This window comes from Microcebus murinus, chromosome 3, assembly GCF_040939455.1.
Source record: "Microcebus murinus isolate Inina chromosome 3, M.murinus_Inina_mat1.0, whole genome shotgun sequence".
Classification (NCBI taxonomy): domain Eukaryota; kingdom Metazoa; phylum Chordata; class Mammalia; order Primates; family Cheirogaleidae; genus Microcebus; species Microcebus murinus.
Genome location: NC_134106.1, coordinates 72,690,173 through 72,705,743, shown reverse-complemented (window position 1 = coordinate 72,705,743; position 15,571 = coordinate 72,690,173). Strand labels below are relative to the sequence as shown.

The 15,571-nt window shown below is 39.8% G+C and overlaps 1 protein-coding gene across 2 annotated transcripts in view; it reads left to right on the top strand.

Annotated features, from left to right (window-relative positions):
• EIF2AK3 (eukaryotic translation initiation factor 2 alpha kinase 3) overlaps window positions 1-9,101 on the top strand; it is a 70,098-nt gene extending 60,997 nt beyond the window's left edge. For both annotated transcript variants that reach the window (XM_076000962.1, XM_012774352.2), the window contains 3 exons: window positions 2,806-2,907; window positions 6,844-6,906; window positions 7,885-9,101. In XM_076000962.1, the coding sequence (XP_075857077.1) occupies window positions 2,806-2,907; window positions 6,844-6,906; window positions 7,885-8,085 (366 nt within the window). In that variant the 3' untranslated portion in view covers window positions 8,086-9,101. The remainder of the gene's footprint in view (window positions 1-2,805; window positions 2,908-6,843; window positions 6,907-7,884) is intronic.
• The last annotated feature ends 6,470 nt before the right edge of the window (window positions 9,102-15,571 follow it).

The following is a 15,571-nucleotide window of genomic DNA, read 5'->3' as shown; positions in this document are numbered from 1 at the left end:
GGAGGCAAGGCTTGCTATCTGAGAAAGGAAGAGATTGATGACAAGTGATGCTATATGTTTTCTTAGAAAACAGGTTTTTAAATTTTATTTTTATAGATTTAGGGGTACAAGTACAGTTTTGTTACAAGAATGTAGTGCAGAGCTGTGAAGTCTGAGCTTATAGTGTAACTGTCACATGAATAGTGTACCCATGAAATAATTTTTTCGTCTGTTACCCTCCTCTCACTCTCCCGCCCTTCTAAGTCTCCAGTGTCTATTAGTCCACTTTCTATGTCCATGTGTGCATAGTATTTAGTTCCCACTTACAAGTGAAGTGATGCTATATTTGGTATTGTAGAAGATACTAGAAAATCAAGATAGCTATAGAAATTTTGTCATGAAATGTATAGTAGGTAAAATATGTTAATTAAAATGGACAGTGTTAATTTTATTCTTAATAATCCTCTTTAAATATAAAACCTGTCACTTTATAAAATGCCCCTTTAAAGAGTCTCTCAAAATACTTTGGCCGTATGAATTGTCTTACTTAAGACTCAGAAGCTACACTAAGACATTGTTTTACAATATTTATTATTAAAACTCTTAATTTTGTTATCTTCACCATAAATGGGCAGGGCTCACAGTTACTTTGTTCTTGGTTGTAGTTACCAAGAAATATAGGCATATTGCACAATGATAAAACAATTTAAACTCTGAAAGGATATATTATATTATGCCTCCCTTGAGACTTTATACTTAATTCCTTATTTTTAGATATTTTATAAAGATAATTTCAAGGCCGGGCGCGGTGGCTCACGCCTGTAATCCTAGCTCTCTGGGAGGCCGAGGCGGGCGGATTGCTCGAGGTCAGGAGTTCGAAACCAGCCTGAGCAAGAGCAAGACCCTGTCTCTACTATAAATAGAAAGAAACTAATTGGCCAACTAATATATATAGAAAAAATTAGCCGGGCATGGTGGCTCATGCCTGTAGTCCCAGCTACTCAGGAGGCTGGGGCAGGAGGATTGCTTGAGCCCAGGAGTTTGAGGTTGCTGTGAGCTAGGCTGACGCCACGGCACTCACTCTAGCCTAGGCAACAAAGCGAGACTCTGTCTCAAAAAAAAAAAAAAAAAGAAAGATAATTTCATGTGTTCTCGAGGCTACGTTTCTCTTTAAAATATATTTAATAATATTTTTAATAAATTTAATAATTACATATTAATCTGTTCTCTACGTAGGGAATGTAGAAAATTATAGGGATGTGTTAAAAAAGTAAATCACTTACTAAACATCTCTAAAATCTTAAAAGCAGTTAATTATTTCCTTCTTTGTGTCTAATATATATAGATAAACACATACACATCTTCAATTTTTATACTTTATTTAGGAAAACAAAATTGGGATTTCACTCTGTAAAAATTTGGATACAATATTAAAATGTAAGCATTTCCTGTATTTTTAAATATTCTGAGACTTGTGACTACATTGTATATGTTCTACTCAGCAATTTATTCCATATTTGTTTTGGACATTTTAGTTACTTGTATATTTCACTGTTAGGAATATCACTTGGGTAACTATCCCTGTACCCAACTGTCTGTCCACATTTCCATGGATGTGGGGTGGATGAAATTAGATGGGATTATTTAATTAGGAGTCAACATTTATTACCAAGTTATTTCACATGAATTTGAGTCAATTTATATTCTCCAAGTAGTGTGAGGCTGTCCTTTTCACTGTTCCCCTGCAAGCATTTTTTTCGAATGTATTTTCTTTGAATGCTTCCCAAACCCCCGGGATGAGAGGTAAGGGAGGGTTCTGTGTCCCTACAGTCACTTACAAGGAAGGAGGGTGATGCAGCTGACAATGGCCACTGAGCTTTTCCTCTGCTTTTCTGTCAGCATAGAGGCAGGAGCCAGGGAGACAGATGCCAAGTACAGCTAGAAGAGAGGTTGTGGAGGTCTCATAAAACCTGGCACTGTGACCCTCCATCCCCCAATTCAGAAATACCAATGTGGAGCATTTCCAAAGTGATGCCCTCTTCTTTGGCTGTTTGCCAAATGTCAAGTTATATGCTTAAAGAAATTTTCACAAATAAAAGGGTTCTTCTGAGCCTCCAGGAGGTCACTTTTAATTTGAATGAAGCTTTGTTTAATAGGGGAGTTCAGTTGTAATTCATTTGTTCATTTTAACAAATGAGTATTTATTGAGGCCCTTCTCTATACTTAGCCCAGTGCTAGATGATGGCAACACAAAAGCAGCAGTTCCTTCCCTCCAGGACTTTATAATCTAGTTGCGAAGAATAAGAAATATACACATGAAAAATGCAACCAAGAATGCAAAGTAGTCCATAATTAAGTGCTGTAAGGAAGGCTAATCACAGTTGATTAGTGGTTTGGAGTAATGAAGATTTTCTCATAAAAATGGGTGAGGACTAAGATGATTAGAAATGAGAGATTTGCTTTAGATAGTGTTTGCTTTGAAAACCTTCACCTCAGGGGTAGTTGAGCAGCTTTTACTGGCTCCCACCAACCTTTTTTTTTAGCATCATCACAAGGCTCCAGGTTTCTGCTGGGCCTATTTTACTGATGCATATCTCAGAGCTGTACCTGGGCTTTCCTTCTGTAATGCTGAGTACTTTAATTACCCTTAGTGGGGTAAGTTGAAGAAAAGAGGCTTGAGAGATTAACTCTTTGCTAACATTTTTACACATACATTTGAACCAAGAAGTGACTAAGTTAACTCTAGGATTCAATAAGACTGTAATATCAATTGTACTATCTCAGTGTTATTTTTTCTTAATATTTTTTCTTTATATGGGATTTCAGATTCATGGAAACAACTATTCTCATAAAGTGGACATCTTTTCTTTAGGCCTGATTCTATTTGAATTACTGTACCCATTCAGCACTCAGATGGAGAGAGTCAGGGTAAGTACTCCCATCCTCAAAAAAACAATTCTTTTAAAGGTTGAAAAAGAAAATTTACAAAATAAAGAGTTTTAAAAGAATATTATTTTTAATACCAGCGAGCTAGTTAACTAGAAGATGTCATGTGAGCAACACAGGGAGAATTTCTAGACTATTTGCTTCCATTTAAAACTCAGTCTTCAAAAAATTGTTTAGATTGTTTCTTCCTAATTTTTGCTTAAGTTCATCATAATTTAATAATATCTTGTACATAATAAGTTCGTAATAAGAAAAAAGCTAAGGGACCCACAGGGTAAGGGGGCAGGGGCAGGGAGTGGGGAGCACAGGAAAAGGGAGTGATCTTGGTCATTTGGCCAGAGAAGATTTTTCCAGAGGACAGGTGGTCCCACACTCATATAATTAAATACTGACAAATTTAATCCTAGCACTCTGAGAGGCCGAGGCAGGTGGATCGCTCAAGGTCAGGAGTTCGAAACCAGCCTGAGCAAGAATCCTGTCTCTACTAAAAATAGAAAGAAATTAATTGGACAACTAATATATATAAAAAAAATTAACCGGGCATGTGGCATATGCCTGTAGTCCCAGCTACTCAGGAGGCTGAGGCAGCAGGATTGCTTGAGCCCAGGAGTTTGAGGTTGCTGTAAGCTAGGCTGATGCCACGGCACTCTAGCCCAGGCAACAAGAGTGAGACTCTGTGTCAAAAAAATAAATAAATAAATGCTGACAAAGTAAGCATAATTAATTTTTCCTGTCAAAATAAACCATGACCCTAGCTTTTAAGGGAGTAACACTGAAAGTCTTTTTATTTTTTATTTTTATTTTTTTTATTTTTTTTTTACACCATTCGGCAAGCCTTTGGATGAAAGTCTTTTTAAAGTAGGCCTCTGTCACGTCTTTCCCCATCCTTCATAAGTGGTTACCCTCAACTCTTCTAGTGGTTGTCCCTGGTGTTTAACTCCACGTTTCCCATTTATGTTCTTAATCACCATTTCTTAATTTAGCAATTTTAGATCTAACCCACTGATTTATGGCCATGGTGGAAGAAGATATTGTTCTCACATAGAACCAAAGGACTCATATCTCTAATAACTAAAAGGACCTACCAAATGCTCTGTACAATAAATGGAAAAAAGAGGGAAAAAGTAACCAAAATAACTAAAGTTCAGAACACCAGAGATAAAGGCCCTGAAAGCTTCCAGAAAGGAAAATAAAATAGGTCCAACCTAAGTGAAGGATCAGGAATCAGATGGCATCAAAATATATGTAGTTACAAGTTAAAGAACATTATCAAGAATGTGAAAAGATAAGTCAGGTGTGGTGCCTTATAGTCAACTACTCTGGAGGCTGAGGTAGGAGTATCACTTGAGCCAAGAAGTTCAAGACTGGAGTGCACTATGATTGTTACTGTAAATAGCCACTGCACTCCAGGTTGGGCAACATAGCAAAACTCCAGCTCTAAACTCCAGCTCTAAATAAAATAAAGTGAAAAGACAGCCCACAGAATGGGGGAAAATATTTATAAATCCAGTATCTGAAAAGTGTCTCGTATCCAAAATATATAAAGTACTATTACAACTCAACAAAAGACAATTCAATTAAGAAATGGGCAAAGCAATAGACATTTCTCTAAAGAAGATATAAAAAATGACCAATAGGCACATGAAAAGATGTTCAACATCATTAAGCATTAGGGAAATGCAAATCTAAAGCATAGTGAGATAGCACTTTACACCATCTAGAATGTCTGTAACCAAAAAATGAAAACTAGCAAGTGTTGGCTGGGCGCGATGTCTCACGCCTGTAATCCTAGCACTCCGGAAGCTGAGGTGGGAGGATTACTTGAGCTTTGGAGTTCAAGACCAGCCTGAGCAAAAATGAGACCTCATCTCTACTAAAAATAGAAAAATTAGCCAGGTGCCATGGTGCAAACCTGTAGTCCCAGCTATTAGGGAGGCTGAGACAGGAAGATCACTTGAGCCCAGGAATTTAAGGTTGTGGTGAGCTATGATGGCACCACTATACTCTCCCCAGGGTGACAAAGCAAGACTCTGTCTCAACAACAACAAAATAGCAAGTGTTGGCTAGGATGTGGAGGAATTGGAACCCTCTTACTTTGCTGGTGGGTATATAAAATGGAACAGCTGCTGTGGAAAACAGTTTGGCAGTTCCTGAAAATGTTAAACGTAGGGGCCGGGCGCGGTGGCTCACGCCTGTAATCCTAGCTCTCTGGGAGGCCGAGCCGGGCGGATTGCTCAAGGTCAGGAGTTCAAAACCAGCCTGAGCAAGAGCGAGACCCCGTCTCTACTATAAATAGAAAGAAACTAATTGGCCAACTGATATATATATATATAAAAATTAGCCGGGCATGGTGGCGCATGCCTGTAGTCCCAGCTACTCGGGAGGCTGAGACAGAAGGATCGCTCGAGCCCAGGAGTTTGAGGTTGCTGTGAGCTAGGCTGAGGCCACGGCACTCACTCTAGCCTGGGCAACAAAGCAAGACTCTGTCTCAAAAAAAAAAAAAAAAAAAAAAAAAAAAAGTTAAACGTAGAATTGCCATATGATTCAGTAATTCCACTCCTAGATATATGCTCAAGGGAAATGAAAATATAGATAAAAACATGCACACAAATGTTCATAGTAGCATTATTAATAATAGCCAAAGGTTGAAACAACCCATCAACTAATGAGTAGAAAAACAAATTGTGGTATATCCATACAAAGAAATACTATTCAGCCATAAAAGAAGTGAAGTACTAATACATGCTACAACATAGGTGAACCTTGAGTACATTATGCTAAGTGAAAGAAGCCAGACACAAAAGTCTACATGTGTATGATTCCATTTTTATGAAATGTCCAGAATAGGAAAATCCATAGAGACAAAGATTATTAGTTGCCAATATTTTCTCTGTGCGTCAGTATAGCTGTTCTCTATGTGTATATATCCATATATATACACATATATGTATACATTTATGTATATCCATATATACACATATATGTATGTAAATGTATGTGTACACACACATACACAGTTGTTCCTTAGTATCTGCATGGGGATTAGTTCTAGGACCCCCCCACGGTTACGAAAATCTGTGGATGCTCAAGTCTCATATAAAAGGGTGTAGTGGCTGGTCGTGGTGGTTCACGGCAGCAATCCTAGCACTCTGGGAGGCCGAGGTGGGAGGATCGCTCAAGGTCAGGAGTTCAAAACCAACCTGAGCAAGAGCGAGACCCCATCTCTACTAAAAATACAAAGAAATTAATTGGCCAACTAAAATATGTGGAAAAAATTAGCTGGGCATGGTGGCACATGCCTGTAGTCCCAGCTACTTGGGAGGCTGAGGCAGGATTGCTTAAGCCCAGGAGTTTGAGGTTGCTGTGAGCTAGGCTGACACCATGACACTCTAGCCCAGGCAACAGAGTGAGACTCTGCCCCCCCCCCAAAAAGGGTGTAATATTTGTATATAACCTACATACATCCTCCATATACTTTAAATCATCTGTAGATTACTTATAATACCTAATACAATGTAAATAGCTGTGTAAATACTGTATTGTTTATGGAATGACAAGAAAAAATCTGTACCTGTTCAGTACAGATGCAATTGTCAATTTTTTTCCAAATAATTTTGACCTGTGGTTGGTTGAATCGTCTGCCACAGAACCTGTGGATACAGAGGGCCAAAAGTGTGTGTGTGTGTGTGTGTGTGTGTGTGTGTATCCCCCTATATTTTGATGATTTGATGGAGTGAACGTCTGTACACAGGGAGCACTTGTATATAGGTTACCTAGTTAGGAAAAACTCCTGATAAGTTTTCCATCTGGTGAATATACAACCTTTCTTCTTAGTCATTCTGTTAGAATATCAAAAAATATTTTTGTGTTTAAATAGATTCATATGTCAAGATAAATAGCACTTTTCATTTTTTTTAGATCTTAACTGATGTAAGAAATCTCAAATTTCCACCACTATTTACTCAGAAATATCCTCGTGAGGTATGTATAATCCTTATCTTTTTATTTTTTTTCTAATCATATTTAGAACTTAAAGAGTCCTCAGCAGTCTACTCAGTCTCCCCATTTTACAGATGAGGAAGCCAAAGGTCTAGAGAGGAAGGGGCCCTGCTCCCAAGAGCATGCGATTTGTTAAAACCAAAGACTGGAGCGCAGACCTGGCTTCCTCAGCCCAGTATCCTGTGCTTCATGCTGCATGACCTCCTGTGAAATTTATACCTTGATAAATATTGATTTTCTTAAATAATTAAGTGGAAGTAAATAGATAATATGTATGAATTATAAAATTGGAAAAAGTCAAAATTTATCTTTCAGTATTATAAGTATAATGAAGGATTGCATTAAAAATGAACTTTATAATATATACTTAGATATGCTTAAAGGAAATACCTTTTACTGAAAATTGTTATACTTTTGCAAAGTTGATGAGTGTATTCCCAGGAGGGCTCATAAGAGCATATATTACATTTAAAAGGCTTTTTAACAATCAAGAAAAGGTGTTGGTTGCTGATCTCTGGCATGATTTTTTTTAATTGAAATTTTGTTTGAGATAATTGTAGATTTACATGCAGTTGTAAGATGAATTTATTTTTAAAATCTTATGATGTCTGTATTTCAAAGATGTGATTTTATAACCCTTTATTGTATGTTAGAAAATCACCAATTACCCCAAAATGGTCCATATTTGTTTGGAGCAAGGGTTGGCAAACTAGGGCCCACCGGTCAAATCCAGCCTGCTGCCTATTTTTGCAATAAAGTTTTATTAGAACACAGCCATGTCCGTTAGTTTGCATATTGCTTTGGCTGCTTTTGTGTGTCAATGACCAAATTGAGTAGTTGCATCAGAGACCATATGACTCATAAAATATGTACAGAAAAATTTTGCCAGCCCCTAATTTAAAAGATTGTTTAGTGATGTAAACCTGGCCCTTTTGTCATGAAACAATTTTTGTATTTCAGTATGTGATGGTTCAAGATATGCTCTCTCCATCCCCCATGGAGCGGCCAGAAGCTACAAACATCATTGAAAATGCTGTATTTGAGGACTTGGAGTTTACAGGAAAAACAGTGCTCAGACAGAGGTCTCGCTCCATGAGTTCATCAGGAACAAAGCATTCAAGACAGTCCAGCAACTCCCATAGCCCTTTGCCAAGCAATTAGCCTTATGTTGTGCTAGCAACCCCAGTAGGTAACACAGAATAAGCCACCTCTTAGGAATGTGACTTTCCAAAATTGTAGACTTGAAAATTTTGTTTGTTGCTCAATTTTATTTTGGACTGCCTTTCCTAAGTCAGATTTAAACTGGATTTGGGAGCATAACCTAATTTGAGACAACTCCTAATTTTTGCTATACTTAGGAGAGGACTGTCTAAATCACGTGTGTGGTCCTGGTTCTTTGTTTTTGACACTGGCTGGCCAAGCTTTATAGCCCTCACCTTTTGCCTAGGGAGGTAGAAGTAATCCCTAATATATAGAGAGAGAATTAAAATGGAAATATTTTTATAATACAGAAAAATAAAATTCTACCCATGTGATAACTATATTGCTTTAGAAATATGCTTTCTAGAGGTATGATTTTGAAACTGATTTCCAAAAAGGAGATATGATTTTGAAACTGATTTCCAAAAAAGCTGACTCCATTTTGTCCCTGGTGGGTAAATTAGGAATCTGCACTGTTTTGGAGGACAAATAGCACAAATTGTATAACGGTTTATGTCCATGGTTTTATAGTCATATTTGTAGTATTAAATAGCTTTATTCCTTAGATGGTTCTAGGGAGAGTGTAGAGCTTTTTGTACTTTTACTGCCAATAAAGGGAAAATGAAGCTTTTTATGTAAATTGGTCAAAAGTTCTGGTTTGGGGAGGAAAAAAGCTGTAGTAAGAAATGGATTATATATTACAACTAATTTCTTTAATTCTGGACTTTTTAAACCTAATGAAATCTTAAATGTCTTATATGTAATCCCGTAGGTTGATAACTTCCCCCAAACTGATTATAGATAACACTTTAATCATCTAACTTGCTAACATTTTCACTGTAAATATGTTTATTTTTTATTTATAAAAATTTTGAAATCAATCCATTTGGGTTGGTGGTGTACAGAACACACTTAAGTGTGTTAACTATTGTGACTTCTTTCAAGTCTAAATGATTTAATAAAACTTTTTTCAATTATTTGTGGTTGACTCTTATTTTTAAGAGTTAGTCCCAAAATGGTAGATTTTCAAATTTATAAAATGGGATCAGAGGTCTAGGAAGAATTTTAACCCTACCCTCAAGCAAACTTATTCCTCACCTGTTCCAGACAGATGTCTTTTCCATTATTTCCCAAAGACTTGGCAGGACCTCTTCAGAATTCATAGGGTCTGTAGTCAAGGGACATTTGCTCAGTTTCTGCTCTGTGCGAGGGACTGGGAATATAAGGAAGACGCTGCCCTAAAGGGAGACCTCACAGAGAAAAAGGCCTGTGGTGATGCTCGTTGTCTTGATACCATGGTGTATCCAATGGATGCCACATGGAGGCACGTGGCCTGCTGGACTGACTAGGTGCGAATCGGCCAGACATAACCTGTAAAGGGTCAAAGTGCATGAGTATCTCTGTCTTATACATAAATAATGGCTGCCACACAAAGTTATGAGCAATCTATGAGCTGGACAAAAACACTTCCCAGGTATTTGTGGCCGACTATGTATCCAGACTCTCATGTTGTCTTCCTTCCCCAAGTTCTGCTTGGCTCCTGGCCAGCCCAACCCCATTGGCTTCATCTCTTGGCCAGCCAGGCAGGGTGAATGTTGGGGTGGGGGTGCTCAAGTCATGGGATAAGAAAGAATTCTCACACAAAGATTAGATTAGTTTTAAAGAAAGAAAGTTTACTTCTCAAAGGGTGAGAAGGGCAGGACATGAAAAGAAAGGAGACGTGTCAACAGAGAGGATAAGAGGTTTGGAGTTTTTATTAGGAGGTAAAGGGAAAAAAGTAAAAACGTGATTGCTGCCAGCTGATGGCAAAAAGCTGTGAAGCAGCTGTATCTGTTTTTCTCTTTTTTCTTTTCTCTGTGAGGCTGTCTTATAGAGTCCTTAGAATCTGGCCTGGCAGAAACAGGAGCAGGGAGTACACACCCCTGCTGTCCACTTAGGGTTCTTCAAGGCTGTGAAAACAAATTCCTAGAGATAATGAGTTGAGTCCCAGGTGTTTAATCAAACAAAACAAAGGGCAGTTGTGTTGTGAATTTATTCCTCTTTTTGTTTGGTAGTTTATATTTCTCTGTTAGCTAGTTTCTTAACAAGGCCATCCTTTCAGCAAAGATTTGATGATTTCTTCCCAGAACACCCCACTCAGTCACCTGAAGATCCTTTGACCTCCCCAACCCCCCTAGAAGCCAGCTGTGGCAGGCATTACTATTGATATTACCATTCTATTCATGGTCAAGCACAGGCCCAGAAAGTGCTATGACTTGCCCATGGTCACAAAGCCTGCAATGGCAGAACTGAGACTGAAAACAAGGTATTTGGATTCCTAGTTAGTGTTTTATCTACTCCCTTGAACCAAGCTGTCTAAGGATTTGTAAATTCTTACAGGATATAATCAGGCTTTCTTTCATTTTAATACTGGATCTGCCTTTGCTGGTTCCAACAGGGAAGCAGGTATGTGGATGGGGAGGTTACGGGGCTGGGCCGGCAACACTTAGCAAGTCCACAGCAGCAGTTAGGATGGAGCCCTTTCTACCGACTCCAAACTCTATGGCCCCTTGAAGTGCTATTGCTTTCCTGGCATCTTTCCACCACCTGTTACCTGCCCCCCCCCCAACTTGCCTCTGCTTTTAGTACTTTGTACTTAGTAATACTTGTCATTATCAGGTTACAGATAAGCCAGCAACTCTGATTTTAAGTCAGCCTCCCTTGTTCATTTCTAAGGTCCCGGAGAGGAAGGGCACACCTTCTTCCTGTAATCCAGCAACATCTAGCCTAAAGCCTGGTACTACATATTTGCAGAATTGAATTTGAGGAACATAGGTGCAGCCCTCAGGAAACAAATAACCAAATGGGAAGACATGGAATCTACCAATCACTGCAATAAAAATTTGGCAAAAGTGAAGAAGGAAAGATAGTTTAAGAATCCTTCCTAGCACTCTGGGAGGCTGAGGCGGGCGGATTGCTCAAGGTCAGGAGTTCGAAACCAGCTTGAGCAAAAGCGAGACCCCATTTCTACTAAAAATAGAAATAAATTAATTGGCCAACTAAAAATATATAGAAAAAATTAGACGGGCATGGTGGCGCATGCCTGTACTCCCAGCTACTCGTGAGGCTGAGGCAGGAGGATCGCTTGAGCCTAGGAGTTAGAGGTTGCTGTGAGCTAGGCTGACACCACGGCACTCTAGCCCAGGCAACAGAGTGAGACTCTGCTTCAACAACAACAACAAAATCTTGATGCTAAACGTAGATAAAAATCTCAAATCTAGGAAGTTTTCTAAAGGAAGGGGACCTGGTGCTTTAAAGGACAGGAGGAATGAACTTGGATGCTTGTTAACACTCACAGCGCTCTGCCTGGTACTGTCCTCTTTTAGTCTAACTCCCTGTCCTTTATCTTGGGAGGAATACCAAAGGGAGAACCACACATGCCTGTTGCACTATGCCACAAGAAAGCACATACTCAGGGCCAGGAGAGGTGGCTCACGCCTGTAATCTTAGCACTCTAGGAGGCCGAAGTGAACGGATCGCTCAAGCTCAGGAGTTTGAAACCAGCCTGAGCAAGAGTGAGAGCCCGTCTCTACTAAAAAAAATAGAAAGAAATTAATTGGCAAACTAAAAATATTTAGAAAAAATTAGCCGGGCATGGTGGTGCATGCCTGTAGTCCAGCTACTTGGGAGGCCGAGGCAGTAGGATCGCTTGAGCCCAGGAGTTTGAGGTTGCTGTGAGCTAGGCTGATGCCACGGGCACTGTAGCCTGAGCAACAAACTGAGACTCTGTCTCAAAATAAAAAAGAAAGCACGCACTTGTCTTCTGGGTTCTTCAGGGAGGCTATAGGACTGAACAGAGATTTCCTCCTAGGGATTCTAGCCCTGCAACTACAGTAACTGCCACCAGGTGGCTCATTTCTACCTTTTTCCCCAAGTACAACCCTGAGTCATTTAAGGAGGGGACACATTCTGAGAAATGCCTCCTTAGGCAATTTTTTTTTTTTTTTTTTTTTTTTTTTGAGACAGAGTCTCACTTTGTTTCCCAGGCTACAGTGAGTGCCGTGGCGTCAGCCTAGCTCACAGCAACCTCAAACTCCTGGGCTCAAGCAATCCTCCTGCCTCGGCCTCCCAAGTAGCTGGGACTACAGGCATGTGCCACCATGCCCGGCTAATTTTTTCTATATATATTAGTTGGTCAATTAATTTCTTTCTATTTATAGTAGAGACGAGATCTCGCTCTTGCTCAGGCTGGTTTTGAACTCCTGACCTTGAGCAATCCACCCGCCTCAGCCTCCCAGAGAGCTAGGATTACAGGCATGAGCCACCTCGCCCGGCTTAGGCAATTTTGATGTGTGAACATCATAGGGTATATTTACACAAACCTAGACAGTATAGCCTACTGCACATTGAGGCTATGTGGTATAGACTCTTGCTCCCAGGCTACAAACATGTAGAGCACGTGACTGTACTGACTAGGCAATTATAACAATGATATTTGGGTTACATATCTAAAACATAAAAAAGGGACAGTAAAAATATGATATAATCTTATGGGACCACTGTTGTATATGTGGTCCCTCATGGACCAAAATGTCCTTATGCAGTGAATGACTGTGGTCAGTAGGTAAGGGCTGAGATAAAGAACATTCTTCAACCTATAAAGGTATTCCACTCTCCCAAATGTCCCACGCATCATAAGAATGACAAGCATGTCAACAGGTGACTGATATAAACATGCCAAATTTACAAAATCCAACCATACAAAGTCCCATAATGCTTTTGTCATGAACCGCTTTAAATTTCTCATGTGGACGATGGCTTGAAACTAAATATAGGAATGACATATGCCTGGCTACTCCCAATAAGTCTACTTCCAACAATTCTTAGTATCCCTCATCCCTTCCTCAGTGCCTCCCTCTCTGGAGCAGCAGATTCGTCTTCATACTCTGGGAATGAAGAAAAGACTGGGGAAGGGAGAGGGTACGTAGGGAACGGCCCACGTGAAGACTTGGAGGGAGGGTAGGCAAGAGAGCTCTCAGTGCTGAGGGTGGGGAGAAGGAGATCAATTTAAGAATTATTTTTGAGGCACAAAGGCCCTGACACTGGAATTAACTGGATATAGGTGAAAGTGAAGATGGCTCCCAAGTTTCTGGTGCGGAAACTTCAAAAGAATCCAGAAGAAGGAGGCTGTGGTTTGGGTACAAAAGAAATGGCAACTGTTTCCTTTTGAAGATGATGAGTTTCCCAGGACTCTGTGGTAAAAAAAAAAAAAAAAAAAAAAAAAGTTAGGACATTATGAAAAAATCAAAAGCCATAGAAATTTTCTGAGTTGAGGAAGGACATGACAAGAGATTTTAAGATCACATGGTGGCTGAGCGCAGTGGCTCATGCCTATAATCCTAGCACTATGGGAGGCCAATGTGGGAGGATCACTTGAGTCTAGGAGTTCAAGACCAGCCTGAGCAAGAGCCAGACCCCGTCTCTACTAAAAATAGAAAGAAATTAATTGGCCAACTAAAAATATATAGAAAAAAATACCTGGGCATGGTGGTGCATTCCTGTAGTCCCAGCTATTTGGGAGGCTGAGGCAGAAGGATCACTTGAGCCCAGGTGTTTGAGGTTGCTGTGAGCTAGGCTGACACCAGGGCACTCTAGCCCGGGCAACAGAGTGAGACTCTATCTCAAAAAGCAAGAAAAAAAAAAAAAAAAAGATCACATGGCAAGTGAGGAAGAGGGTTGACTAGAGAAAAAAAGTGCTGGAGACAGGGAACCAGGCAAGAGGCCATAACCTTTATCCAGCAAGAGGTCAGAGGGCCTGAGCCAAGGCAGCGGGAGCTGCGAGACATCCCTTCCCTGCCCAGCGACTGACCATGTGCTGGCTGCCAAAAACCAGAGGAGAATCCTCTATCACTGTTCTTCAGTGTTGAGGTTTTTTTTGTTTGTTCGTTTTTTTTTATATATATACAGATCTCAGTTTGTTGCCCAGGCTAGAGTGAGTGCCGTGGCATCAGCCTAGCTCACAGCAACCTCAAACTCCTGGGCTCAAGCAATCTTACTGCCTCAGCCTCCCGAATAGCTGGGACTACAGGCATGCACCACCATGCCCGGCTAATTTTTTTCTATATATTTTTAGTTGGCCAATTAATTTCTTTCTATTTTAGTAGAGACGGGGTCTCGCTCTTGCTCAGGCTGGTTTCGAACTCCTGACCTTGAGCGATCTGCCCACCTCGGCCTCCCAGAGTGCTAGGATTATAGGCGTGGGCCACCTCGCCCAGCCAGTGCTAAGTTTTGAAAGAGTCCAGGGGGTGCCATAGTAAGGATCTGCTGCTTTTCTTAAGTGACGTTAGCTTTTAAAGAGTACCCAGAGAATGTTGTCATAAATGATAACAACTCTGGGACCAGCTCCTCTTTTGCTAGCAGAAGAATATGGGTAGGAAGAGGAGAAGAAACTGCAAGTTTACTGACATAGAGCCCTGCAGCCAGGCAGGAGTAGCCAGGAAGATTTTCACTACCCAGAAAGGTTACAAACCCACCCAGAAAGGTTACAAACCCACCCAGAAAGGTCACACCTGCCCAGAGGGAGTGAGAGGGTTTGACTGAGAAGTAATGAAAAAGAAAGGGTGTTTTCTCCCCAAGGGGTCTTTTGAAGACATATTCAGGAAAGTGGCTGAATAAATGAAGATGCATTCATACTACAGATGTTCTGCAACTATTAAAGCAAATGAGTCAGTTGCATAGGTAGAATTATTAAATGGTTTATTAAGCAGGTAAGTGACAAATCCAAGTTGCAGAGTGTGAATAGTACAATTGAAATGAAGCAAAATAGCATCTATGCCTGTTTCAATGGAATTTTTTCATGGGCATAAAGTTTTGGAAGGATTCACACCAAATGCTACACTAGAATTGGGGGAGGGTGGGAAGAGATTATTAACTTCAATATGCATCTCAATTTGACTTCTTCCCAACAGAAGTTAAGACTCTTGTGATTAATAATATTAAATTAATAATAGAAAAAGCAAACCAATAAATATTTCTAATATCTTACTCGAGCTCATATTTGCATTCTGCTTTCTAGTTAATTTGACATGTTCTCATTTAATTTTACTGGAACCTCTGCAAAGCAAATATTTTCATTGCTATTTTACATGTGAAAAAACAGAATGCAATAATTAAAATAATTACAGTAACATAACAGGAAGCTTGTAATAATCCACTTGTTCCACCACCCTTATTAGCATAACAATTCCCACTGCTCTGAATTCTCTCCAATCCAGGACATTTTAGAGCAGTGACAAGTGACAAGACCCTCTGGGCATTGAAATCACAGCCTGCCACATTGCTTCTTGTTTACAATTTTCCTTCAGCTCTCTAATCTGTTTCCTCAACTGCAAACAGCATAATACGAAGATTAAGCAATAACGTATATAACGTTTATTATAGAATCCAGTAAGTAGTTAGAATTCAATAA